Source organism: Motacilla alba, chromosome 8 (assembly GCF_015832195.1).
Source record: "Motacilla alba alba isolate MOTALB_02 chromosome 8, Motacilla_alba_V1.0_pri, whole genome shotgun sequence".
Classification (NCBI taxonomy): Eukaryota; Metazoa; Chordata; class Aves; order Passeriformes; family Motacillidae; genus Motacilla; species Motacilla alba.
The window spans coordinates 29,740,987-29,767,306 of NC_052023.1; the positions used below are offsets into that span (position 1 = coordinate 29,740,987).

General features: G+C 49.9%; 1 protein-coding gene across 4 annotated transcripts in view; it reads left to right on the plus strand.

The window, feature by feature from the left end:
• The first annotated feature begins 6,674 nt into the window (after positions 1–6,674).
• Positions 6,675–26,320, plus strand: part of RXRG (retinoid X receptor gamma) — a 38,601-nt gene continuing 18,955 nt past the window's right edge. The window contains exons 1-2 of one of the 4 annotated variants that reach the window (XM_038144676.1): positions 6,675–6,699; positions 6,775–6,910. In XM_038144676.1, coding sequence (XP_038000604.1) covers positions 6,814–6,910 — 97 coding nt within the window. In that variant the 5' untranslated portion in view covers positions 6,675–6,699; positions 6,775–6,813. Of the gene's footprint in view, positions 6,700–6,774; positions 6,911–19,183; positions 19,249–19,270; positions 24,368–24,398; positions 24,718–26,320 lie in introns of those variants that run through there. The other 3 variants (XM_038144675.1, XM_038144674.1, XM_038144673.1) reach the window with 3 other exon arrangements.

Genomic DNA, 26,320 nt, shown 5'->3' on the forward strand with positions numbered 1-26,320 from the left:
GACAAAGCTAATAACACACACCCACACAATGATCAGTCAAAGCTTTTGTTTTGTCACTTTTGTTTCCTGTTTGTTTGCATGCACACAGGGCACATTTTGGTTCTCATCCCATTAAACGGTGAATGAACCCTCACAACATCCTTCCCTGCCTCCTAAATGGGTGAAATTCCTGCAGGTCAGCCTTTTTGTGGCAGAAGTGGGTGATGGAGACTCCACAGACTTTAAAAGCACTTTATTCATGTTCCTGCATGAGCAGAGGAAATGGAGATGCTTGCAAACAGCAGGTACTCTGCTTCCATGAAGCTCTAGGAAGTGATTCTGCCTTAGGGATATGCACTGTGCAAGGATGAATCATCTGGAGGAGTTTTAGGAAGATGGGCTCCCCCAGAATTTTCAATGAGCAAAATTAACTCTGAAGAGCAGATTTCTCCTTGAGCTTACACCTGAGGAAAGAACTTGTCCGAGGATCCTAGAAAATAGGATTTGAAGAGCCCTGAGAAGTTGTCTGCTACAAACCCCTGTCTCAGGATGGCTTATTCTGCAGGTGGCAGCTGGTGCTGTGCACCCTGTGCAATAAGCAGAGGCTCTCTGACAGGAACCTTTGTGGCTCCCACTGCAGTGGCACCCCGTGTCTGAAAGGATGTTCCAAACCACACCAGGGGTTTGGGTGACTAAACCACATCTCAAAGTGCCGCATCTACATGTTTTGTAAATCCCTCCAGGGATGGTGACAGAATGATCCAGAAGTCCTTAGAGGAGAGCTCTGGGACCTTCCCTGGAAGAGCAGGGGACCTGTACCAAGGGAATGACACGTCCAATTGTCACGCCCCCGCCTTCTCTTTCTGCTGCTTGATGCGAGGCCAAACAGGCCTTTGCTGTGATCTGGGACAGCCATCCTTCTGTTCCCATGTCTCCAGTGGGAAAACCTAAGCCTTCAGGGTGTTTGGATGCTGTGGGAACAGGTGCTATAGGGGGACCTAAAAAAACAACAGATCAGAAAACATATGGGCCTGCCCCAGCCCTTAATTAACCTAATTGCTGTAGCTTCCACCAAGGTCTGCATGTTTTCCTAGCATGGTTTCCGGTGCAGGCAAGCCCCGTTCCCTGTGACAGAGAGCAGAAACAGAAATGCCCTCGGGAGCCCCTTCCATCCCACAAGGGCCCTGTGTGCAAACCCAGGGCACTGGGAATATTTCTCTGTCTGCTCTGGGGTGCCCTGACCTCCGGGGGAGCACTGACTTTGACCCTCATTCATGGAGAAAGTTTCCCAGACTTCAAGATAGACTGGAACCCACTGAAGTGTGAAATAGATTATAGAGTAGCGTAGGTGTATCGCTTGGTCAGAAATTTAGGTTTTGGGATTTTTAGTATGCTGTGGATGGAAGCAAGATGGAGGGCACAGGGTGTCGTTCTGGGGTTCTTCTTCATGCTTCTTCTTCCTTCTTATTCATGGGTTTGGGTGCATTTTGTAATTGGGCAGAAAAGTCCACATTGCAGGCTCTGTGGGATCAGTTATTGGGTTAAAAGGGAAAACAATCTGTTGTATTTGTGAGGTGCCCCGTGGCAGGAAGGTATGATGAATCTGACTCCATGTTCTTAAAAGGCTAATTTATTATTTTACAATACTGTATTATATAAAAGAATACTAAATTTAACTATACTAAATAATACAGAAAGGATACAGACAGAGGGCTAGAAAGATAATAATGAAAATCTCGTGACTCCTTTCAGAGTCCCAACACAGCCTGACCATGATTGGTCATTAAGTCAAAAACAATTCACATGAAACCAATGAAACACGCACCTGTGGGTAAACAATCTCAAAACTCATTCCAAAGCAGCAAAACACAGGAGAAGCAAATCAGATAATTACTGTTTTCATTTTTCTCTGAGGCTTCTCAGCTTCCCGGGAGAAAATTCTGGGCAAGGAGATTTTTCCAGAAAATATGATGGTGACAATAATCTAGGTGTCAGTTCTTAATTGGATAGTTTAGTCTTAAAAGACCTTGTAACAAGAGATTGCTAGCCATTTTGTGCCTTCTAATGAAAAGCTGCTGAACTCACAGTAGTGAGACTGTTTTACTGATAAGAAATAATAAAGACTTGAGTCCAAACATGAACTACCGTCTCAAGTGCCTTCAATCCAGACCCAGAGAAACCCACAACCGGCACCCCCACAGCCCTGCAGGGCAGACCACCTCCCTAAAACCCAGCTGGTGAGCCCAGGGTGCAGGTTCTCCACAGCCCGCCACTCCCATGAGGTGCTGTGAGCGCCTCTGGAGAGAGACTGGGGGCAAGGAATGGGTTTGGGGAGCTCACAAGGGTTACCACAGCCCAGAGCTGGGGCCGCTCTGCCTGCCCTGTGTCAGAGGAGGAGGCTGCCTGATTGCTGCTGCAGGGCACTGACTCATGGGCTGATGAATTTATTGAGCCAGCTCACCTGCACCTTCCATGGCACACTGAAACCACTGGGTATTTATAGAAAGAAACTGGTGCAAAAAGAACCCAAAATGCTCTTTGGTTCAAGAGCACAGCTAGGCTGTAGCTCTTTCTTCACGACTTCAGAGCTAGAGAAATGGTAGGCAAGAATCTTTACTAACCTTTTTTGTTGCTCAGACAACAGCAAAGGTTTTTCACTGCAGAGTCACTCTTCCTCACTGGAAGTATTTGGAGAACGAAGTCATTGCCAGTTTGGTTAAACATTTGTTTTTCTGTGGCACTGATTTGTAAATAAAGCTGTTGTCCTAGAAATCCTACAGATAACTAAGTTTCCTGAGGCTCAAAGATATCCTCTAACAACAATCCTTGTGCTGTGCTGCAAACTGAAATGTGAAATTGGCTGTCCAGATGTCTGGCAGCGAGCAGCCCAGCCAGCCAGACGGCTCTTTGCGAGGGAGCAGCTATTCCCACTGATGTGCTTCACTCCAGCAGAGCCTCAATCCTCCCTGAAACTCAAGGGCTGGGCATGTGAAGCACAGCAGAAGGAGCTGCCTTGAGAGCTGCAGAGGGAGAGAGAGGAGAGTGAGTGCAGCGTCTGATGCGGGCACATCTTGTGTGGCCAGCCAAGCCAAATGTTGATCACCTTTGGATTCACTGTGCTGCCCAAAAAAGCAAATCAGACGTGTAGTAGTGTTGGCAATCTCTGTAGGAACCTCCTGCCTGCCAGATTCTCTCTCCCCGCCCTCCCAGCAGGTGCCAGCTGGGTTTTTGCTTTCTTTCATCCTATGATTGTGTTTCATCAAAGCCAGCCCAGTCAGGGGATGCAGAGCCTAAGTGCTTACTAAAATTAGACCTGATCTTTGGTCCTGTTTGCAAGTCGTTTGTAGGCACGGCGATGCCTGACACACAAACTGGCCGAAACCAGGGTTTGCAAGTCCTAAGTGCAGCTATGTTTGTGTCACTGTTTGCAAAGGCCTTCGGAGCAGCTGTGTGCCTGCCAGGACAGAGCAGCAGCACGCAGGCTCGGATCAGAGAGCCCCCGTGAAACAGATCTCAACAGACAAGCAGCCTCCCCTGTCCAGCTACCTGACACGGGGGGATCACTGGAGAACACAGGGGATGCAATTTGGACACAATCAGAGCAGGCTGACACAGTCCCCGTGACTCAGTGCTGGTGGCACAAGCGTCCACTGCGGAGATCTCTGGGAACAACCAATGAACGAGATGTTAAGTCCCAATTAAGTTAATGGGGCTTAAACAAATCTTTCAAGTTGAATGTAGTGGTTTGTGTTTTAGTGGATCTGGATCTTGCTAAAGCTTCCCTTCCTCCCTCATCCCACAGAGCTACTTAAATAATAGTGGTTACTAAAGAGGAATTATGAACAGCAGTTCAAACCCCAAAGTGCAGCCAGAAGATGTGCCTGGAATTCCTGTACAAAATACCTTCAAAGAGGTGATGAATAAGCAACAGAGGCAAGGAGGCAGAGTAAAAAGTGTGCCTTGTGCCTGTTTTTACACTTAGCTCAGAGTGGTTTTTAAATGAAGAGGACATGTGGATGTTGGGTCTGTGGTTTGGCTGATTGTCAAACGTGCCAGGGAAACCAATGCCCAGTTGGTAGCTGACAGGGATGAACAGAACAGGGATGGAGCACTCTTTTAAGGATGTACTTGAGAGAGCTGAAGGGATTCAAGTTCAAAATAAATAAAAAGAAGTGATACTCCATTCTTTATTCACCTGTCCTGGAGACTGAAGTCCCAGAAGCTCCCTCTGAGTTCCAGGGAGAGGCAGGGGAGATCCTGGTGTCAGCCCTGAAACAGGCTGCTCCTAGACTGTTAGAAGCTTTCTAGGCCAAACCCAACCCCTTCAATTTCACCTGAAAGCAAATGGACAATAAGATCTGCTGAGCACCCTTCCAGGAAGCTTTGCAAGGCAGGCTTTTGTTACCACTCTGACTATAAAGGTCTACAACCTCTCATTTGATGATCAGACAAAGCATTTTTTTTCTTCCTAACAAGGTTTCCTTAGAAATGGATCCACTGCTGAATCCCGAGTCTGCCCAGCATATTCTGGGGGACATCTGGTGTAAATTCTTCATTATTAGATTACATTAGTTGCAGCAATAATCATTCACATGGGATTATTACATCCAAGCTTGTCTCATTGCCTTTATCCTTTCACACATTGTCTTTCCTGGTTCCCCTTCAAAGGGCTGCTGTGAGTCTGTGTCGGAGCAAGAAATTAACTTGTTAGTAATTTATGCATCATTTCCTCCAGCCACATGTATTTAGGGCAAGATCAATAAAATGGAATAAGGAAGCAGGTGGGTATTGTCACCATGGGGCTGAAATAATTCCTTTGGTATCACTGTAAACCCTTCCCTGGCACACGAGAACCCACAGTCCTGTCCACCACCAGTTTGTTTGGCTGGACTGCATCAACAGGACGTTGATTCAGCTCTTTTGTGTGCTTGGAAAGTTCACGTCCTGCTACTTCTGCTCACAGCCACACAAAGTGCCTCAAGTGAAGATTTCTTTTTGAGAGAGCCGTGTTTTGCAGCCTTTCTTATGGCTCTTGTCGTGGAATCAAAGCTGTGCCGTGTCACACTGGAGATTCATTTCTGGAGCAGCTCCATGCCCTGGCAGCTGCTGTGATGTGTTAGGTCTGAGAAAGGGAAAGGGATGGGAAGAGGGATCTGAGCATCACAGGTCAGGGCTCAGAAAATTTCACTGTTTGTGGGCTCTGGGGAGGCAAGCCAGAGTGGATCTGAAAGGGCACTGGCAGATTCTAGGGAATCTGGAGTCTCTGAGTAGTGATCTGACTGCTGGGCAGCCCTTCCTGGCTAAAAACAAAATAAAGAAAGAAAAGAAGGAGTTTGGATCCATCTTACCCACAGCAGTGCAAGCACATGAGAGGGGCAATGCTTGTGCCTGATGGAGCACACTGAATTTCTAAAGAGGAGTCTCTTTTCTCACCTCCTGGCTTCAATCCAGACTGCCCTGCAGGGTTTCAGTGCCATGAGAACTTGAATTTGAGGAATTTGTCTCAGTTTCATGTTAAGAATTTCCTGAAAAGGCAAGCAAAACCAAAGCAGGGATTTGGCACCCTTGCTAGCTCTGCGTGCCTGGACTCCTGTGGCTGCTTCTCCTGCAGGAGATGTCCTGGCACCTGGCACTGATGTGGAAGGGTCTGCGTGCCCTAACTTGGCTTTGGCAGTGCCCTGGCTGCTGATCTCAGCCCTGCAGAGGCTCCAGATCCTCAGTCTCTGGGCGGCAATATCTTGAGACCACTCTGCACTTTGGAACCTGTATGTTTTGTTGCTGCCAACGTGGAGAAATCTAGAAGAGGGAGGTGGTTAAAACCCCCCAGCAGGTCTGGCTGGCACCCCAGAGGAATTCTTGGTGGAGCTGGGCTGGGCTGGGCAGCACACAGTGTACGGGATGGGGCAGTGGAAGCAGAGCAATCTCGCCCTTCACAACCCCGGTGGTGTTGACACAGCCCGAAGGGGAGCACGAAGGAGATGAGATACCAAGATTATCAGTTCAGACAGGGGAGAGGAATGTTGTTTGCCTGTAGCTCTTCTCCATCAGGACTGGCAAAATCCAAACACGAAGATGTCTGTGCGTGGTTAGAGAATGTAACAGAGATAAGCGAACACAGGAACAAAGCCAGGGGCTCTACCTTCAGCACCAGAAAAACCGGTCACAGCACAGGCTGGTTGTTTTCTGAAAGCCTCCTGGAGACAAGGGTCTGCCCAGGTCACCTGCAAGAGCTAGGGACACTGCCCAGGAATGTGTACAGAACATTGCTGCCTTCACACCTGTCCCCATTGTCCTCAGACAGCTTTGGTGAAGCAAAAGCAGCTATGCCTGGTCTCCGTGGGAGTCCAGTGGTGATGTGGCTGACACTGCCACCTTCTTGATGCTTGTTACCAGATAGAGTTGGTGCAGATGAGGAAAAACATTCAACTGGCAGAGAGAAGGAGGAAGGCAGAACTGAGGCAGATGCTCAGATCGTATGGATGGCAGTTGTTGGTTCGGTTTCATTCCTTTAGGAGCTGAGATTAGAAGAGAAGTGGCTTCCAGGAGACACTTTGTCAGCAGAGCTGCTCTGGACCGACTGCTTGGCGTGGCAGGGCCCTTCCCAGGCAGCCCAGCCCTCCCCAGCCCTCCCTCTGGCATTGCAACATCTCCTGCTTTCCAAAGAGACAGGAGCCCGAAGAGCAAACACAGGAAACCTCAGCCCTGGTCAAGGTCTCGGAGGTAAATTTGTAACTTAGGACAGATTGGGAAGATGCTGCTCTGTAATATGTAAATACTCCTTTCTTTCTCCAACAGCCCAGAGCTACGGAGGGAGCTGATCCCAAACCTCCCTTCATGGTTGAGTCTGCTGAAGAGACAGGACACAGGTTGGAAATGCAGCCGGGCATGCAGGCTCCTTATTCCCTGGAGACAGGATCCTTCCCTCACTTCTGTAAGTCCTGCCCTCACCCCGGGCTCAGCTGTGGGCTGGGAGGCTGCAGGGGACACCACTGAGAGCCTTGCCAAGAGCTCTGGGGTGTGCCCAGCCTCCTGGGCATGCTGCTCCTTTGGCCATCAGTGCCAGCTGAGCAGAGCCTGTATGGGACTTGAATTTGGGTGCAGGTTTTGGAAAGAAGCCCTCGTTAACACTGTGCTGCACTCTGCACTGCAGGAGAGTCCAGACACTGGGAAAAGCTATTCAACAGCAATGGGGGAGGTGTGATGGCACAGATGGGCTTGGGAAGGAGGTGGCAGCTCAGTCCTTGAAGGTCTCTGATTTGGGGCAGGGAGACGGGCAAGCTGAGCTTTTGTTCCTCTGTGTTTTTTCCAGACCTGTGAGCCTGTGTTTTCCTTCTGCAGTAGAGGAAAAGGAAAGTTTTCAGGGTGGGGAGGGGGATACTTTGTTTATTGATGGCTTATACTAAAGGAGTTCTGGCTCATTAAGGGTAAAAAAGCTCAGGTGGCAGTTACTCATAGAGCTAGTCAAGAGTTTTCCATGAGAATAATACTTCTAACAAAGTGATGTTCACTAAAAACTGAGCCTCTCCCTAGATAAATATTGATTCTGTCAAATATATATTAAATATGTGTGTGTATGTACAGAGAGAGAGAGAGAATTCCACTGGAAAACTGTCTTAATGACCTAATTAATTTCAGATCCCTTTGAACCTGGTTTGGGTTTTGACCTGATTCAATGTGTTTCACCACCTCTGCTGCGTGTGTATCAATATTCTGACCAAAAGGAATATATTTACTTGCCTTTATATATTTCCAAGTCACATGAAATAGAAACTAGCTACATCTCTTGCTACTTTATTAGTAAATGTGTCACATATCCATATCAATATAAAGTTCAATTAGCATCGGCAGGCACACTATTTGCCTGATTCCTATATATCAGTGGAACTGATCCAGTCAGATGCAAAGTAACCTTTGCACAAGTTCTGAACTCTGGGAATCAAAACCAACCTGTGTTGGGCAGATGTGTAAGTAAAGGACAGAGAAAAAACTATCTTATTCTCTAAAAAACTGTCAGCCTACTTTCACTCCTCAGGGTGAAGGAAAGCTGCACAAGATCCCTGCTTGGTGCTCAGCCCCAGTCTCAGTTTCAGGCTTAGCTCCCAGATCTGCTGTCTGGGAGTGATCCACAGAGGATTTGTCACCAGCTGCAGCCAGCAGAGCCCAGAGATGGAGTCCAGTGTGTGCTGCCCAAACCAGCTGCAGGTACTCCCAGGCTGGCCCCTTCCACTCTGCATCTGTCAATTAAGTGAGCATCCTTCCCATCCTGACTTTTCCCAGCTGACCTTTTTAAGCTCAGTTGCAGGTTCTTCCCCCTGACAGCTCCGAAGATTCATTCTGAATGCTGCAGAGGCTGGTGGTTTAGGGGAGAGGTCTGCAACCTTTCCCTTCCTCAGAGAGCGGCTCACGCACACCCCAAACCACTGGGGGGGAGCTGGGAGATGCTGCCTGTGCCGTGGTCCCCTGCAGACAGCGAGCTGGGAGCTGGCTTTTCCATGAGAAAGGAATGTCTGTGCCAAGCCAGGGAGCTGGGAACTCACAGGTGACTGGAACTGTGGGAAATGGATTTGTAGGGAATTCTTAAAGCTTGACAGAAGGTTCGCATGGTGTGTGTCTGTATGTAAACGTCGAGATGAGAAATGCTGACTTGGAAATGCCATGGAATAGGACAGACACTGCTGAGAGAGGAATGGAGCTAGAAACAAGTTTCAAAGGATGGTTTTGTAAATACGACTGGACACTTTGGAGAAACAGAACTATGAAAGATGCATTTTAGTAGGACTCAGAGTAATTTTAGATGATTGGCTTTAAGGCATCTACAGCATGGTGTGGCAAAAGCTGATAGGCCAAGAAACACTGATAACGCATTGTAATTAAGAAATAATTTGCTTCTGATTGTGATGGCGTGAGTTATAACACCTGTATTGTCTCACCCCTCTCATGAGACTGAAAATGGAATAAAAGTTTTTAAAGCACCTCTCAGTTGCCCCACCTCTGGGTCAGAAAAGGGCTTAGTCTGACATGGAACAACTCCCGCTGCAACTTTCATGTCACTCCAGTGACCTCCGAGGGAGAAGACTTTTCTTACTCAGCTACTCCTTGCAGTGGAGACAGAACATTAAAAGCACTTTAATTAGCTAATGAGAAGGTTACTACTAGGCCAAACCTAGAATGCTGTAGCAGGCATCACTGCAGTGACAGCAGTGGAGGAAAGGGTGGGAATGTGTTTTTTGCAGATACTTTTTGCTTCAGCTGAAGTCCCAAGGACTTTTTTACCCACAGGATGAGGCTAGAGGGTGGTTTGGAATTAGATTTCTCTCATCTTGCTATAACGTTGGTTTTTTTCCCTTGCTCCTGCTGCTTGCTGGGGTGATTCAGAAGCTGAGCTGAAAGCCTTCACCGTGTGCCTGGTGTGATGCCTGGCTCTGTAAATCAGGCTGTTACCCAGTCTTGCCTGGGCTAAGCAATATCCTGCTGCCCAGGAGGCACTGCAGCCTCCTTGGGAGAGACAGGAGCTGTCTAGAGTAGGTTCCTCTGTGCCCTCTCCTGTGTCCAAGGGGCAGTGCAGCAGCTCTGAGGGACCAGGACGCCAATGCCCGCTCTGTCCTCGATGTCAGTGGTTGCTGAGCACAGCCCTCTCCTCAAGCAAGCCCTTCTGCCCTGTGGGGATTTTGAGAAGCTCTTAGCTCCTTTCTTGTTACAGGTTTTTAACGGGAAGCCTTTGATACAGTTCTGGCAGAAATTGCTCTCACCTTGACCTGCCTCTTCAGAGCTTTCTCCAGAAACATGGCTGCATCCTGAACAGCACATTTTGGGGCCAGGTTTTGGATGGTCCACCTGTGAGGGGTGGCAGAGGTGACAGTGGCATTGTAGGGAGGCCAGGCTGCCTCCACTCCCAGCTGGCAGAAGTCCTGTGCTGTCAGAAGTTTTACAAGGGCTTTATCTGTATTTTTTGTTACAGCTCATTTTACTCTGGTCATGTATGCATTTGTTGCTAGAGTAAAGCCCCTGTTTTGAGTGTCCGGAGGAAGAAAAACATTACACTGCATATCCTGTAGGAGAATCTGAGTTCAGAGACTGAGACAGACTCAGGGGTGGATTCTTCGGTCGTTGGCACCAACCCTGCTGGGCTTGAGGGCACAAAGCCGAAGTGCACAAGGAATCTCAGTCTCCTTCTAAAAACAAACAAAATCTGAGTCTGCCATCCCTCAGCCCCCTGGGGAATAAGTACATGGTGGGTCTGCTGCAAACCCAGACCAGATGAAGCTGCCTGGGGAGTTGGGCTGTTTTGGGGTGCAGGCTCACTCCTTTCTCCTTGAGTCCATTTCTTTGGGATCCCCAGTGGAAAGGAAGGCATGGGAGCAAAGATGTCTTGTCTGGGTGCTGGGAGCTGTGCTGGCTGGTCCTTTGCATAGGAGCCAGCAGGGTTACAGGAGCGTACAGCACTGTTTTGGGAGGAAGGCTGCCTCGATGTTTGGCTGGCCCTGGGGGGCAGCGAAGGGGTTAAAGCTCAGCCGTTCTGCCCAATCAGTCTGGCTCGCCTGTAATAACCAATTAACGAAGTGTAATTGTGCAAATCCATATGTGGCAGTAATTACCAGAGAGATTAATGGATTCCTTCCTTTCGAAGCGGACTCCACCGCAGCTTGCCAGCGTCCCCCCGCCACCTGAAAGGGCTGGCAGAGGGGGAAAACAGGGAGCTGCTCTTCCCTGGACACTCTGTGATGAAGCCAAGCGGACTGGGAGGCCTTGTGGGGACTGCCCTGTGCTTGTTTAAATGACCCCTTTCATCTCCCTGCCTCCCTTCCGTCCAGCTCGCTGCTCCCTGCCTTGCACCCGGCCTCCTGAGGACAGTTCGTGCCCAGCCTGTCCAAGCCCGGGCTGCCAGGTCCCTGCCCTCCCCATTGTCCATTCATTCCCTGCTCCCTCGTCCCCTGTTCAGCCCTAATTGCTGCAGAATATCGAGTCTGTTTGCCCTCTTCTTTTGTAGCTTTGTTATTTTAGTTGCGATGGGTAATGCAGCAAACTGTTAAAGGCATACACGAGGCGAGGAGGGGAGGGCAGGGCGCCGGGGGCAGGTTTGCGGGCCAGGATGAGGGGTTGTGTTTGGGGGAATGGCAGCTCGCAGGCAGGCTGGGCCTGACACACGCTCTAGGGTGGGTTTTCTTCAGGATATGTGACCAGAGAAGCCAAGAGTGACCCTGGAGCATGTGAATATTCCCCCCTCCTTCTTGAATGTTCTTGGTTCAGGCGTTATGATAAGGGTTTTTTTAAATTGAGTTTTGTTGTTGGATTTGGTTTTGATGGGGTATTCCATTTTTAAAGGATATGTTTTTTAAAGTTTGCAATGGTTTTTATGGGTCGTAGCATGAAGTAGAGGGTAGGTTTTTAATTCTGTTGTGGTGGCTTTTATTAGCGTGAGTATGTAGTGTTTGTTTCGGTGGGTTTGAGGTAGCGTCCTGTAGTTAATTGGTGAGGTTTTAAAATATTTATAATTGTATTGTTCTTTATTAATGCTCCTAATGCTCTGGGGGGGTGAAACAAGGGCACTGAGCACTGCTGAAGGAGGAGAGGGAGCATTTGTGGACCTGTCCCCTGGCAAATCACCACCTGGGCAACACAGACCCCTCCACAGCTGCACCAGCACCTTGAGCACTTGAGACGCAAAGAGCCTTGTCCCACCCTGGTTAGACTTAACCCCACGTCACCCACGTCTGAACGCTGCTGCCACGGCCAGAGGGAGCTGGGAAGAGCTCAGCCCCATTCCTGGGCTGGCCCATGCTCCCTGGCCCTGACAGGGATCTCGTGCGGAGCACCAGCCCGTGGGGAGGGCTGGGGAGCCATTGTCACCGGCTGCACGCACAGGGCCACACGAGCCCCGGGGCTGGCTGTGCCTGCTCAGCAGGGGATGGGGCAGGTGGCTGCAGTGGGATGCCAGGGAGTGGTCACATCACATCTCACATCAAACATCCTCCCTGCCTTCCTCTCCAGGCTGAAAAAGGGATGCCGGGGTTTGAACCTGGGTCTGTGAGTTTATTTATTTGGTTTTTGTTTGTTTGCCCTCTGTGTGTAGGCTGGGATTTGGATTTGGGGTAGCTCAGAGCCGTGTGTGACAGGTGAGAGCTTGTCCTGGATGTAAAAGGCACTCAGACAGAGCCAGGCCAAAGGTCTGTCTGTGGTATTTGCTGGGTCCCCAGGATGAAGGAGGAAATGATGAATCTGACTCCATGTTCTTAGAAGGATTATATTATATTATATTATATTATATTATATTATATTATATTATATTATATTATATTATATTATATTATATTATATTATATTATATTATATTATATTATATTATATTATATTATATTATATTATATTATATTATATTATATTATATTATATTATATTATATTATATTATATTATATTATATTATATTATATTATATTATATTATATTATATTATATTATATTATATTATATTATATTATATTATATTATATTATATTATATTATGCTATACTAAAGAATAGAGAGAGGATCCAGGCAGAAGGCTACAAAGAATGATAATGAAAACTTGTGACTCCTTCCAGAGTCCCGACACAGCCTGACCCTGATTGGTCATTAAGTCAAAACAATTCACCTGTTGGATAAACACTCTCCAACCACATTCCAAAGCAGCAAAACACGGGAGAAGCAAATGAGATTGTATTGCTTTTATTTTTCTCCGAGGCGTCTCAGCTTCCCAGGAGAAGAAATCCTGGCGAAGGGATTTTTCAGAAAAAATGAGGGTGACAGTCTGTCCATCCTGAAAAAGATGGATGCATTCAGGGAAGACAGGAGCAGAGTGAGTCCTTCCTCCAGCAGGTACCCACCAGCAGCCTGAGCTGCTGAGATTCTGAGCTGCTGAGAATCTGAGCTGCTCAGATTCTCCCATCACTGATAGCATTGTTGCTCCAGGACAGGCTGCAACCAAATCTGTGAGGGTATCTGCACAGACATCCCTGCAGAGCACACCCAGCTGCTCTCTGGCAGCCCTGGGCCCCATCCACTGCCACACAGGTGGTGACAGAAGTAAAAGACCTTTTTCTCACTGCTGACTTGTGCAAAAGCCAGGAATGTGGCTGCTCTGAGGGAGTGGCTGTGCAAGGTGCTCATCAGGGATACAAGCGAGGCTCTTCTCCAAGGAGGGTTGCAGATGGTGGGGGAGGTTCTGGGAGATTCTTCCCTGAAGGTGATGGGAAGGCACAGAAGGGTGCAAATTCCTAGAGGAGTGGGAGAGGTGGAGAACACTGACTGAGATTCTGCTTTTGGGTCTCCTTGCTTGGGGTTCTGGGAACCAGGCCATGCAGATTGCTTGGTTTCCATCCAGGAAAAGGCACCAGGGCTGCTCTTGGCCATTCCAAATGGGATTGTTTTGCTTGTCAGAGAGGTGGATCTCCTGGAGTCACCTGAGGCCCTTGATTCTTTTAGCTCTTCCATTTCACCTAACCATGGGTTCATCAATACTCCTCTTCCTGTGCTGCTTGGTTGTCCTGGGTCAGAGGTTAAGTGTGCCAAAGCATGGCAGGTAAATGTGTTCCCTGGGTCTGCTCTGCTTGTGGGATCTTTCCTTTCTGGAAAGCTTCCCACCGGGCACAGATGCCTGGGGGGATTCAGGGAAATACTCAGGGCACAGAGGGGTGTATCTTGCACAGTCTATGGAGTGCTTGAAGCGTTGGGTCCTTGCTGCCATGGATTTTAGGTACCAGGGCTGCCAGATTTAGTAGATAGGTGTGATTTAAAAGCCTCATTACTTAAATGAGCTGCGGATAATTTGTGTGGATATGGCTTGGCTCTTAAATGTCCAGAGCTCCTGGTGGGAACACCCCTTGGCCTGTGCTGACTCCCAGACTGTGCTTGGGAACTATTTGATGGGAAGTGCCAGTCTTTGCAACCATCAGGACAGACCCTGGGACTGCTGAGTATTTCAACCTTTCAGGGTGTGCTGCTGGTCTGGAAAACTTAAGGCCTGAAAAGAGACTGGGCTCCAGATTTTTCAGCTGGGATATGTCTGGCTGGCAGAGGAGACAGCTCTGTGGAGAAGCTGATCTTCAGGGCTTGCTTTAATAAGCTGACTTAAGTCAGGGCACATCAGTGCAGTGCCCATACTTGAATATGCCCACATCATCCCAGGTCATTTCTCTGCCTCTGCTGTGTAGAGGCTTCTCCTTCTGCTCAGAGGCTCACAAGGACAGGGCCAAAATGTGTGGCTGCTGCTCTTTTTTCTCCCTCTCTTTTTACTGAGAAGGGGTTGGGGGGCAAAGAGCAGATATTTGACAGCAAATGTCATTCCACATCCCTGCAAATTCCTCAAGTGCTCGCTCCTTGCTGTTGGGCTGTCATGTGTGGTGCGGTCTGTCCCTGCCTTGATCCTGGGCTGTTCCTTTTTCCGTGGCATGGGGAATTTTGTCATGCTCCCACGGCTTTAAATACTGGTGGGTTTTCCATTTGGTACAGGGGATCTTGTGGCTTTTGAGAATAGAAGACAAAAGGCAATGGAGGGCATTGATGAGGAAAGGGATGCTCACTGCAGCTGGCTCCCAACCCACCCCTGGGCTGCACAGGGCTGTGAAGGGATTTAAACATCTTCTGCAGGGGAACCTTTCTTGCTGGATAACATCTTGGTTGAGTTTCATGTGGTGTTTGTCTCCCTTTGGCTGCCACCAGAAGGTGAGTCCCGAGGGAAGGACAGCTGCTGGGACAGATGAGAGTTGTGCGTCTGTGTGGGCAAGGCAAAGGGGAGCTTGGTCCTCTGCCTCTCAAACAGACTGGGCTGGCAGAGTCTGCTGGAATTGGTTGCACCTATAAAGAGATAGCCTCAAAATCAACCTGTTGCTTTTCTGTGAAATGGAAATGTCTGCATGGCTTAGAGGACAGGCACAAACTCCCAAGAGTGGAGTGGTTTGGGCCACCAGTTTTGGGCCTCCCTCACCAGAGACAGTGAGGGTTGAGTTCTTTATATCCGCCTTCTCCTTTTTTTTTTTTACTGCCAGTTCATGAAGGGATTCTTTGGGTTTGCTCATCTTAACTACATCATTTTATGCCTCATTGCTTGGGTTGTGCTTAATTTCTTCCAGTTGCCATGCCTGGGCTATGTCTCCAGGTCTGGTGTTCGTGGAGAGGCTGTGTGGGTATATCTGCACCAGAGCATGGACACGGCTGCATCTCTGGGCAAAGATGGGCTCTGCTTTACTGGCTGGGGGTTGTGGTGTGGGGTTTTTATTCCCTGATGACTCAGAGGCATCACAGGTGTGAGCTGGGGGCTTGCAGGGGCAGGGTTGCTGGATCAGGGTATTTGGAGCAGTGGAAACTTGTTCCAGGGCTTGCCTGAAATTCCTGAGTGGAGTTTAGGAGACCCATCCCCAGGAAACCTGTGTCATTACAGAAACAGGAGATCTTTGTGCATGAGAGGAGACAGCAAAGTCTTAAAAAACCTGCCTCTCCCTCCTTGAGGACACACTAGGGTTTTAGTGGTATTTGATTTCATTCCCTGCCGTCAGAAGATCCAGTGGACAGGAAGAAATCTACTGTAGAAGGGGTTAAATGTGCACTTGCAGAAGTGAAGTGGAGGTGAGATCCAGGTGCGTTGTCTGGTTCCTGAGGAGCTCCAGAATCCTGTGAGAGAGGCAGCTTCCCACTGTGGCTAACAGGAAATGCCTCATTGGCTGGAACAAGGACTAAACTCCAAAGACAGCTGCCTGAGAAGTGCTGACCGGAGCTGTGCCGTGGTGATTTGGTGGATGTGACTTTTGGGCCCTTGGTCCAGATCTAAAGCTCTGTGGCCATGTGACCTACAGGGCTAATTTGGCATAAATGCCCTCTCCTTCCTCAGATCTTTTCAAATTATTGTAATGGGGCCAATTTGATAAGGCAGTCTTTATCCTGGACCAGATCTGCTGGCTGCCAGAGAGCAGACTGTGTTAGAGACACGTGAGGAGAGACAGGGGTGATTCAGAGAAAGCTGGAGCCCTCACTGTGGCATTAATTTGACAGTGGGCAGTCAGAGGCTCACACCTGATCCAGGCAGAGCTCAGTGCAGAAACCCAGTGTGAACAAGCTTGAAGCTGTGGCCTTTCTTGGAGAGAACACGAATCAGAAATCCAAAAGTACCTGCTGAGCTCTCCTCTCGCATGGCAGGACCCAGAGGGACCTGGGATTAGATGTCTTATGATAGATACCAACCTTCTGGGCTTCTGGGGCCTGCCTGCTGTGGCTGGCACCTTGGGGACCCATGGCTGTGCCCTCAGCCATGAAGATACCAGTGCTAGCTTGCCCTTGACGTGAAGCTGTTCCTCTTGGATGCCTCCAGCCTTCCTCCCCTGAGAAAGGAGCTACTCCAAGCAGAAATAACCCCTGTTACCTTGAACTCCAGGACAGCCATGTTTGCCTGTCAGGTATAAATAGACCGTTCGAGGCAGCCGGACGTGATGGAGATTGACAGGTTGTCTCCGGAGTTTTGCACTTGCTGAAGCAGGAGGAAATGTAAAAGCATCAACGTGGGGGTGCACAGCATGAGAGCAGCAAGCAAAGCCCCCCAGCTGCACAGCAGGCTGTGCCACCTGCCAGGGAGGATGCAGGTGGGGGCCCTTGGTGGCCCTGAGCATGGCACTGCTGTGACAAGACCTTCCCTGAGCCCTGCGAGGTCCAGCAGATGCCTTGTGTGTCACCAGCTCAGCCTCTGGCCAACAAGTCTGCTCACAGAAATCCGGGTTGCCCAGCAAAAAGAGAATGAAGAATGAAGCAGGATCAAGGGGGAGAAAAAAGGGGTTGAAAGTTTTCCAGAAGTTCTGTAGAGATGGGTATGGGGACCAAGTTTCATTTAGGTTGTTTGTTTCTAGGTCATCAAAGAAGCCTCTAAATCAGCATTTATTTGTGACTGAGGGTTGCCTTTTTAATTTTTTTAAACTACTTGTTCTTACAAGCAATAATGGAGGGTTAACCTGGACAAGGAACATCTTCTGTTGAGATGCTTTGTCTGAAAAATGGTTGTTGTGGGAAGATCGGGAAATTGCATGGGCTGTGTCTTTCAAGATTTCTCTGAGAACCCTGGCTTTTTGGTTTGTTTGTTTGTTTGTTTTTTGTTTGTTTGTTTGGTTGGTTGTTTTTTTTCTTTTTTTTTTTTTTTCTTTTTTTTCTGCAGATGAGGAAATCCTGGTCAGGGTGTAGTTTTCTTTGAAGGAAGATGACCTAACTGTTTTCAGGCATTTTGCCAAAATCTCAACTTCAAAACATGTGAACAGCAGGGTTAAAGATGGGCTTGTGTTCAAATGACAACCTGTGTGTTCTCAGGTGCTCTGAGTGGAAAGTTTGCTTGCAGGGAGGTATCAAGAAGGTATCAAGTGAACTTTTCTTCACCTGTCTTTTGCATATCCCTTGCTGAACACCAAATGACTTGTCAAGGTGAACTTAAGAGCTGAGTGTTCTTTGTCCAGCAAAATCTCTTCTGGACACAAGGCCCTTTTGTCAGAGACCTGCTTTTGGATCTGAGTGACTTAAGCACTTGCACAAAGAAATCCTCGCTTCATTCAGTGCTCATACAGCCTGGAATCCTGGTTTTACAGCACAGTTGGCTGTCCTGTACCATGGACAAGAGAAATAAGGTGCTTCCCTTCAAGTGTGAGGGACGGGGGACTCTCCCACTTGGAATGCTGTGGTTCCTTTTTTGTCTCTCTGATCTTTATTCCAGGAAAGGTAAAAACGTGGAGTGACCTGTCTGAAAGCAAGGAGGGAGCTGTGAACTCCCAAACTCTGAGCTTCCACCCTCTTGACCCCACCACTGCTTCAGGATACAATGCATGCCCAAGCCCCTTTGTGCTGCAGCACAAATCCCCTGCATCACGGGCTTGCTCATTCCCCTGCAAGCCCAACCCAAAGCAGCCCACGCTTTTGACAAAATATTATTTTCCAGAGGATCCAAATGGCCGCTTCTTTGGATCCACCTTCCCAGGAATCCTTTGCTGCATGCTTTTCCATGACGCTGCTGACCTTTCTGCTCGGGCAAGGGGGAGTCTCTGGGAAGCACATAGGCAGTGATTCTTCACTGGTACAAAGGCCGGGATTGTTGGCAGCTTGACGCCCCAGAAAGTGTCTAATTGACTCGACTCTCTCTAGCTGGGCTCCCAATGGATTTTCTGCCTCAGGATATCTCGGCCGTATAGTGGACCTGTTGTTTTTGCTGCCCTCATGATGTTCAAGAGTGCATTGTTGGAGCAGGGAGCGGGAGGCAGAGCGGACGCGCTGAGGGAGCGCCTGCCGCCCCGCGAGCCGCGGCCAGCGCCACGGGGGCACCTGCCAGCCTCACTCGGGGGCTCCAAACTCTCGTGGAGCATCCCCTTGGCTTGATGGGTGCAGCTGACAGGCCTAAATCTGCTCTTTGCATCTCAGGGAGCGGCAGCATGGAAATATCTCTGCTGGTTTAGCGATGTTAACCTGATGCCTTGGAGTGGCCCCCCAGAACAGAGGCTGGACCAGATTAAGAGAGTAAAAGTGGGTATTTATTGAGGGCCTTCAACAGGCACACCCGGGGCAGCCAGAAGCCTTCGAGAGGGACTACACCCAAGATGGACAATGGTCACAAGTTTTTCATACAGTTGTAGGTTTGGTCCATTTCCATATCAGGGATTAATCCTCCAATTACAGCTTCAGGTAATGAAGTAATTTACCCCAAGTTTGCTCCCCTAGTTCATTGTTGTTTACATCTCTCGGTGTCTGAGACAATAAGGTGTCCTTGAGTTTCAGGCCCAGAGAAGAATTGTTTTGTCTGAATAAAATGGGAGAACAGTAGCTGAGATGCTATGGGGTTTTAGAGTTATACACTAAAGCAGTTGAGGATCAAAAAAATAGAAAAGCTAAATCCTAAGGCATCAACTCCAGTGCATCTCCAGTGTGGGCTTGGCCCAGGTGCCTTCTGGGCTAGGCAGAGGCCATGTCAGGTATCTCTGTCACCTTGCACAAATGCCTGGGAGTGCTTTACCTTTGTCTGTGTCAAAAGACCTAAGTGCCACCACTGGTGCCTGTCTGAGGAGGTAATTCCCTGCAGGATTGGGCAGCTGGGCTCAGCAACCAGAAAAGCTGCTGGAGGTGCTTAGGCAGGCGTAAGAGGATTCGGTGACACCGCTGATTAGTGTCCAGGGCCTCATTAGGGTGCTGCTAATTGCAGGTCTCCCAAGGTTTAAACAGGCTTCTTTAAATCTGCCCTCAGAGGCTGCACTTGGCTGCATGGGACGGTGCTTTCTGCAAGGTAGGCAGTGCCCTCCCTCCCTGGAGCAGCCTGGCACTGGGGATGATGGCCCTGGCCCTGACACCTTGGGGATGGCACTCACACTGGGTGGTAGCTGTGGGGCTCAGGGAGAGAGAGGGAAGGCCTGGGGAGAAGGAGAGGGCTGGCTGTGCTCCTGCAGGTGTGTTCGTGGTGCTGCTGCTTGAATGTGCTGCTGTCAGTAATTGCATTAGCCCGGTGGGGCTCTGGCCTTAATTTCATTAGCTTGGTGTCTGTGGTTATTGCTGGACATGAGGAAGGGCAGGGATGGATGGGGAAGGGCTGATGCAGCAGCTCCCTTCCTCTCCATCGCCAGGGAGGCAACTTGATTTTGGTGACTTGTGCCTGTCCCAGGCCAGTGACATGGACCAGTGCAACAGATGCATCAGGTTGGCTCAGTCACTTTGCCAGCCTGGAGAAATCCAGTTTCAAGTCCCTGCTCTGGCACTGACTTCCTGTTTGGCCCAGAGTAGGTCACCTGGTGTCTGTGTCACCCTCAGAGGCCAGCAGGGAAGAGAATGGGCATTTTGGCTTGGGGCACTCAGCCCGGTAGCCCTTATTGCACCTCATTAGCCATGTGAAGGGAGGCCCAGCTCTAACACCAGCACCCCCCACAGGAAATGGGTTTTCCCTGGAATTCTGTCACTCTCGAGCAGTGTGGCAGGAGGAAGATGAATGCTGTGGGATTATAAGAGATGCAACCTTTTTTTTTTGGTCATATGTATGGCATCAGTATATACATAGACTGCCTTTGCCTTTAAACAAAGATGGGGTGGGGCTTGATGGAATTCTTGAACATATTTGGGGTTTTCCTAGTTCAAGGAAAAGGGACCATATTTACTTTCCAGCTTTCCTGGTTGTGGCACAAAGTGGGATAAAATTATTCCCCTGTAGGCCCTTATGCAGTCAGGCTCCAGAGACCAGCACCCTAAAGGCTTGGTGGAGCAGTACTGGTGGAAGAGTTCTTTGAGATGCTGTTCCAGCACACCCAGAAATCTATCTGCAGTACAGTGGCCTTGGAAAGTTACCTGGGAGGTGAGTGAGTGAGTGAGCTGGGGATCCCAACACGATGTTAGCATCTCGGTTGGCTTGAGCAGTTCTGCTTTGTCAGGAGCCCTGCTCTGACAGATGCCCCCATGTGTGGCTGCTGGATGCCCCCTGGCAGCACTGAATCCCCTCTGGGTGCAGCATGGCTGTGGCTTTCCTTCCTAAATTAACAGTGGCAGACTTCTCCTTTTACACAACCATGAGGATGGGCAGGAGAATGAAAAGCATTTAAACTCTGAAGCTGTGAATTGTGCTATTCTACAAGAAACTGAGGGGCTGCCTCTGTAAGGTCCTTCAGTACTGCTTAAGAGAGGCTGGGCTGGCTCCTAGAGTCTGTCTGTCACAGACTGACTTGGGTGCAGGGACTGGAACTTCTCCACGCTCCAAAATCCATGGTGGTCTCCTAAATTAATTGCCTGCCACTTGACTTGCCTGAGGAAAGGGCCTGGAGGGGTTTCCTTGAAGTTGCTCCGAGTGTGCATGTGTTCTGCAGTGCTAAGCACTCACTAACCCAGATCTGCTAAAAATCAATAAAGTAATCCACTTACTGCTTGGGACTGCCAACCTTTTTAAGGAGCTCAGAGCTGTTTTGTCTTCTTTCCTCTCCCAAAGAAAGAAAAGAGCTGTGGGGAAGGGGGTGCTGACAGAGCTGGTCTAAAATCAGGCTCTTTGCTCTGGGCAGATCAATAAAAATAATTCCCTACTAAAACTTCATTAGCATGGAATTAAAGCTGCTGAGATCCCTCGTGGTGGGTAAGAATAAATGGTACTGCTAAACCTCGGCACGGCTGGTGCTTAGAACACAAAGCTGCTCACACCTCCCGGTTCCCAGGGCACGCAGCTGCCTCTGCCCCTGCCTGGCAAGGGCACTAACCATCCTGTCCAGCCTGAGGGCAAGGGACAAGCCAGGCTGGCATGGCAGGGAGGTGTGACTCGAGCAGGTGGAAGCGAAACCGGTGTGGCAAGAGTGGATTTGTGTCGAAACAGCATCTGAGTCCCGAGTGCTGGAGGGCACCTGGGGACCAGGGGCACGAGGGACACTGCATCTCTGCAGGGGTGCTTGACAGGCATGCCAGAGCTTTCCCATGACACCGGATCAGAGAAACATCCCTCTGGAAGGTTGTGTGTGGGCTGCACAAAGTTCCTCTTTGGTGTGGAAGTTTTGGATCTTATTGAGAGAGTGTATGTGTGTGTGCGTGTGTGTGAGAAAAATCACTACTTTTGAAAGCAGGTTGTTTGCTAGGCTTTTTTGATTGAAAAACATTTTGTTTGGTCTTGTGACAGAGGGAAAAAAACTTGCCCTGCTGAGAAATCCAATTTTCTATCAGGAGATTGAATCAAGCCACCTTGCAGCGTGTTCCTCAGCAGCGCCCTGGGTTTCTGCCTGCAGGGCATTGAGGTATCCCTGCCTGGTGCCAGGCTTTTGCTTACTGCTCCTAACATGGATTCCCAGCGTGGCTGTTAAAGAACAGCAGTGGAGGCAAAGCCAGTGTTATCCTGGAGCAGGCAGCAAACTTTGCCAACAGGCTAGGAATCCTTGTGGTTGCTGGGATTGACACCACTTGGATTAGACAAGGTGGAGCATGGGGCAGCCTCCACTGGAACAGGAGCTGTGCCTACATCTCCTGCACCTGGATGTAGCTCTGAGCACTGGAAAGACTGGCCTGAGCCGAGGACATTCACTGAGGATGGCCTTGTTGTATTTTGGGGTGGTGGCAGGGCAGGACACCAGCTCAGCTGAACAGGAGAGGGACAGGACACAGCACCCCACAGTCAGATCCTGCTCTGTTGTGCTCTTGTGCTGGTCATCAAACCCTTTGGTCTTTCCCCAGAGCTCAAAACTTGTGGCCAGTGAGAGGGATGTGTGCTCAGCTGCCTGTTCTCCTCTAAAAACAGTTCTGCAGTGCCATTATTGTTTGTGCAGTAAAACAAATGAGATGTGAAAGGTGGCCAGATAGAAAATACAAGAGTGATCTCTGCTGTTTGTATTCCCCCTGCAAGACTGCAGTTGCTTGATGGGTTTTTTGCCTCAGTAGAACCTACTCTGAATACTGATCTCTTGGTTGGTTTTTTCTGTTTTTTAACTGTGGAAAAAAAAAGAAGGTGTGTGTAAACCTACGCCACAGCTAGCGGGCTATACTGAATGCTGACACGACTGCCTGCAAACCTCCTTGCTCCTGACAGCAGGCAGGTTATTCATTTGTTCTGCTCTTTGGAGATGCACTCCCAAGTGTTAGGTTCCCATTCCCAGGTAAACTCTAAGTCCTGGAGCTGATCTGATGTACCTGCTGCCCTAAAGAGCTGTGCATCCATGCCGTGGTGTCCTCCCAGTACTGCACATCACCAAGTCCTCACACGCAGATGCAGAGCGGAAACTGGAGGAAATAAAATCACCTTTTAAAAAGAAAGGCTGTTAATATAAGGGAGAGGGAAAACCCCTTCCCTTGCTTAAAGTCTAGCTAGAGATAAATGGATGTGGCAATGTCTGAGAGCAAAGGAAGAAAGAGCTAACAAGGGCAACCTTTCCTTCTCCTGCAGATGTGATACCTCAGGGCTGACTGCACCTCAATCAGCCTTCCAGCATCTTTTGTGCCAAAGGACAAAATGGGTCCTGGGGTGACCTGGAGGGAGCCAAGTGCCAGAAGGCTCCTGTAGGACACCAAACATCCTAATCTGCTCTTCCCTCTTTTTGTCTTGCTGCTGCATGCCATGCTCCCCATGGTCCCCTGAGAAGGCAAAGCCCCTTGCTAGCCCCTGTCTCTGCCACGTGGCTGGTGGCGGTGTCAGTGGCAGGTCTGCAAGCCACCTTCTCCTCCAGCACACATGTTAATGCAGACCTCCGGCAAAATTGCCCCCTCCTCCATTCCTTTGAGGTGGCTTCATTTGAGGCTTCTCAGATCAGACCCCAGAATCAGTGGGCTGTGCTGTACCCTTGGCTCTCCCCAGAAGCGCAGGAGTTGGGCTGGGGTTTGCCGGTCAGGGAACTGGGGCCGTTCCTGACCCAGAGCACCAGGCACTGGAGGGGGCAGCGCTGGGCACCGCATGCGGCCCTGCCCCGGCCACAGCTGGCTGCTTGTTTCTGCTTATTCCCGCACATTTCCCGCAGAACTTCATTGTCGGGAGGGCTGGGCATTAGATGAAGTTGTGGATATAGGTTTGGGGCTGTCTGAAGCTCTGCTGTGAACTTTACAGACTGTATACAGCAAGGATTGAGCCCCCGGGCTCTGTCCTGTGTCCCACCTCCTCTCACCCTACACAGCTTTAGCAAGTGGTTCATGAGGCTTTTGGTGTGGTTTGCGTGTCTTTTGTACTCCTTCGGGTGGGGCTGGGGATGAGAGCTCAGCTGCCAGCTCTGCGAGCCCCAGGAAGGTCCTGCTGGTCCTCAGCCTTGCCTTTCCTAGCGGTGCCTGCAGCCCAGCAGCACAGGGCCGTGCCGTGATTTCGGCAGCGCAGCTGAGGCAGGATTTGGTGTGGGATGCGGGCGTGGATGTGCAACTCCTCCTGGCGAGGGCTCTCCTTTCCCTGGCCGCACAGACCCTCCGCACGGCCGGAGCCGCTGGAACCAACACACCGCGCCGAGCCTCCGCTGGTGGAGCAGCAAATCACCCCCTCCTTCCCCACGATGCTCCTCCCCCGAACAACTCAACCTCTCCCCCTCCTCCCAATTCCCGATCCATACCGGAGCCGCCGAGCATTGATTGGCGTCTCCGCCGGGCGATTATGCTGCGTGCCCGGAGCGCCGGGAATTCGCAGGGAGCCGAGCCAGCCGAGCACGGGAGCCGGCGCTGAGCGGGGCAGCGAGGGGATGGCGCGGCCCCGGCGGCTGCCGGCGTGAGGCGAGGATGAGCCCGCGGCGGGAGGAAGCTGCCCCGGCGCCCTCCGAGAGCCCCCGCTCCTGCAGAGCCATGCCCCGACCCCGGCGGGCTGCGCTGCGCTCCGGGCAGCTTTGAAGTTGAGAGGAGGCACTTGCGTTGAGAAAGGCGGGCGATGAACTGAAGATTAAACATGTATGGGAATTATCCTCACTTCATTAAGTTTCCTGCGGGCTTTGGCAGTAAGTATGTTACTTGCGTTTGCGGGCCGTGCCTTCTGGGTTAGGGGGAGGAACTGATCCCGCGGTGGCGGCACGGGGGGTGTAAAGGGAATTTAAAAACGTGTTTAACCCAGCTCGGATGTGGCTGTAACCTGCAGTGCCCGTGTGCTTGTGGTTGAAGCTGTCCTGGGGTTTTATGTGCTGTGAACTTCTGCGCGGCCGCACCAGCACCAGGCTGCCTGGAAATTCTGCAGGCTTGGGTCAAACCGCTGCGCTCCCCTTTGAAGTTTAGCGGATCATTTGGGAGATGCGTGTTTGTGTCTGTGTGGGGTGGCTTGAATCTCTTCATTGTAAGAACCGCATCAAACCAAGTAAGCATCTTTCCGATTTAATTTTTATTAGCTTGTTTGGCGGCGGGGGGGGAGAAATTACTTTTCAAACCTGAAACGCCTCCCGAGCAAATCTCAAGAGGGCTAATTCCTTGCCTTGTGGGGCTATCTCCTGCCCTTGTGACACAGATCCCACCATAATCGCGTGGAGCTGTGTCAGGTTAGCCAAGGGAGGCTGCCCAGGAGGCGAAGGGCCGGGGCTGTGACACCCCTGTGCCCACCGGGAGCGAGCCCTGGCTGCAGGAACCGCGGCTGCTCTTGGGAAATGGACTTTGGGATTACTCTTTTTGTTTTATCTGAAGTTATTCCCCTTGCCCTGACCCAAGGGGAATGGTTGAGGAGCTGTAGGTTGGAGTGCTGGGCTGCGAGGGGCTGGGAGCACCCACCTATGGACTGCTGAAAGTACTGATGGAACTTAAAGTGCGCGCGTGTGCAAAGTCTTGGTACCTCTGGAAAGCTCTTTAAGTTGCTCCCAGCCCTTCAAGGTGGAGAAATGCCTCCAGGATTCGCTCTGGAGGCCCCCAGGCTGTGTGCATCAGCCTGTTATTTCTCTGCTGGAGAAGCAGTTTGTGCAGACATCGCATTGCACAAGGGATGTTCCCACTATGTGTGGGGTTTTTTTCCCCTCCCTTTTTGACCAGATGCTCACCTCTGGTAATTCTCCAACTCCAGAAAAGTCATTGGTATTGCATCAAGTTATCCTCGAGTTTCACAAGCACTCGACTTTCCAAAATACCTTTTTAGGCTGTTTCTGCAGAAAGGGGATGGCTCCTTGGGAGAATCTGTTGCTCACTGGTGGTTCTAAGGACCCAGCAACGACAAGCTGAACTCTCTCCCACTGCTGCAATAAGAATGAAACAATGAAAGTGTTTAAGTCTGTTTAATTTATTTCTATTACAAATTTGCAATGAACTAAAAATTTGCAATGAACTAAAACTAAAAGATTCAAGCTGATCTTCATAGGAATCAGGCAGAGATCCTTGTAGGTTCAAGGGTCACAACACTCAGCAGAGCCTTTGGGAGATTTCTAGGAGAGGAGATTGGTAATAGGAGCAGAGGGATTTCTGTTCCACCAATGAAGGTGAAGGGACTGCTCTCTAATAGTTCAGTATCTTGGGAGTTTAACTTCCATTTAAAGTATTAAACTGGTGTTTTAACCTGCTTCCAACTTGGTATTAGAAACAGAGGTGTTTTCTGTATGTGAATACCTGGCAGAGATGCAAAAGCATTGGCCAAGTTCTGTTTGGGATGCTTTAAAACAGTCCCTCTGTCCTGTCTTGTGCTCCCTGGATGGAGTTTACCACTCCTGGCCACGCTCCCCTCAAAGCCAGAGGGCTTCCATGTCCCTGTGGCAGCTTGGTGATGTGGCAGCTCCCTCTTCTTGTGTGGCTGGGTCTGCAGAGGGGGATTCTGGCTGGCTGAGAAAGCAGTGCCTGTTTTGGCCAGACAGCTTTGTGCCTGTGTGAGCGGGCGGCCAGGCTTTGGAGGAGGAGGGATGGTGATGACCACGGGTGGAAGGGATCTTCCACTGCCTTGGGTCCTCACCACAAAGCCTGTGCAGGCAGCCTGCATCTCCATCAGGCCC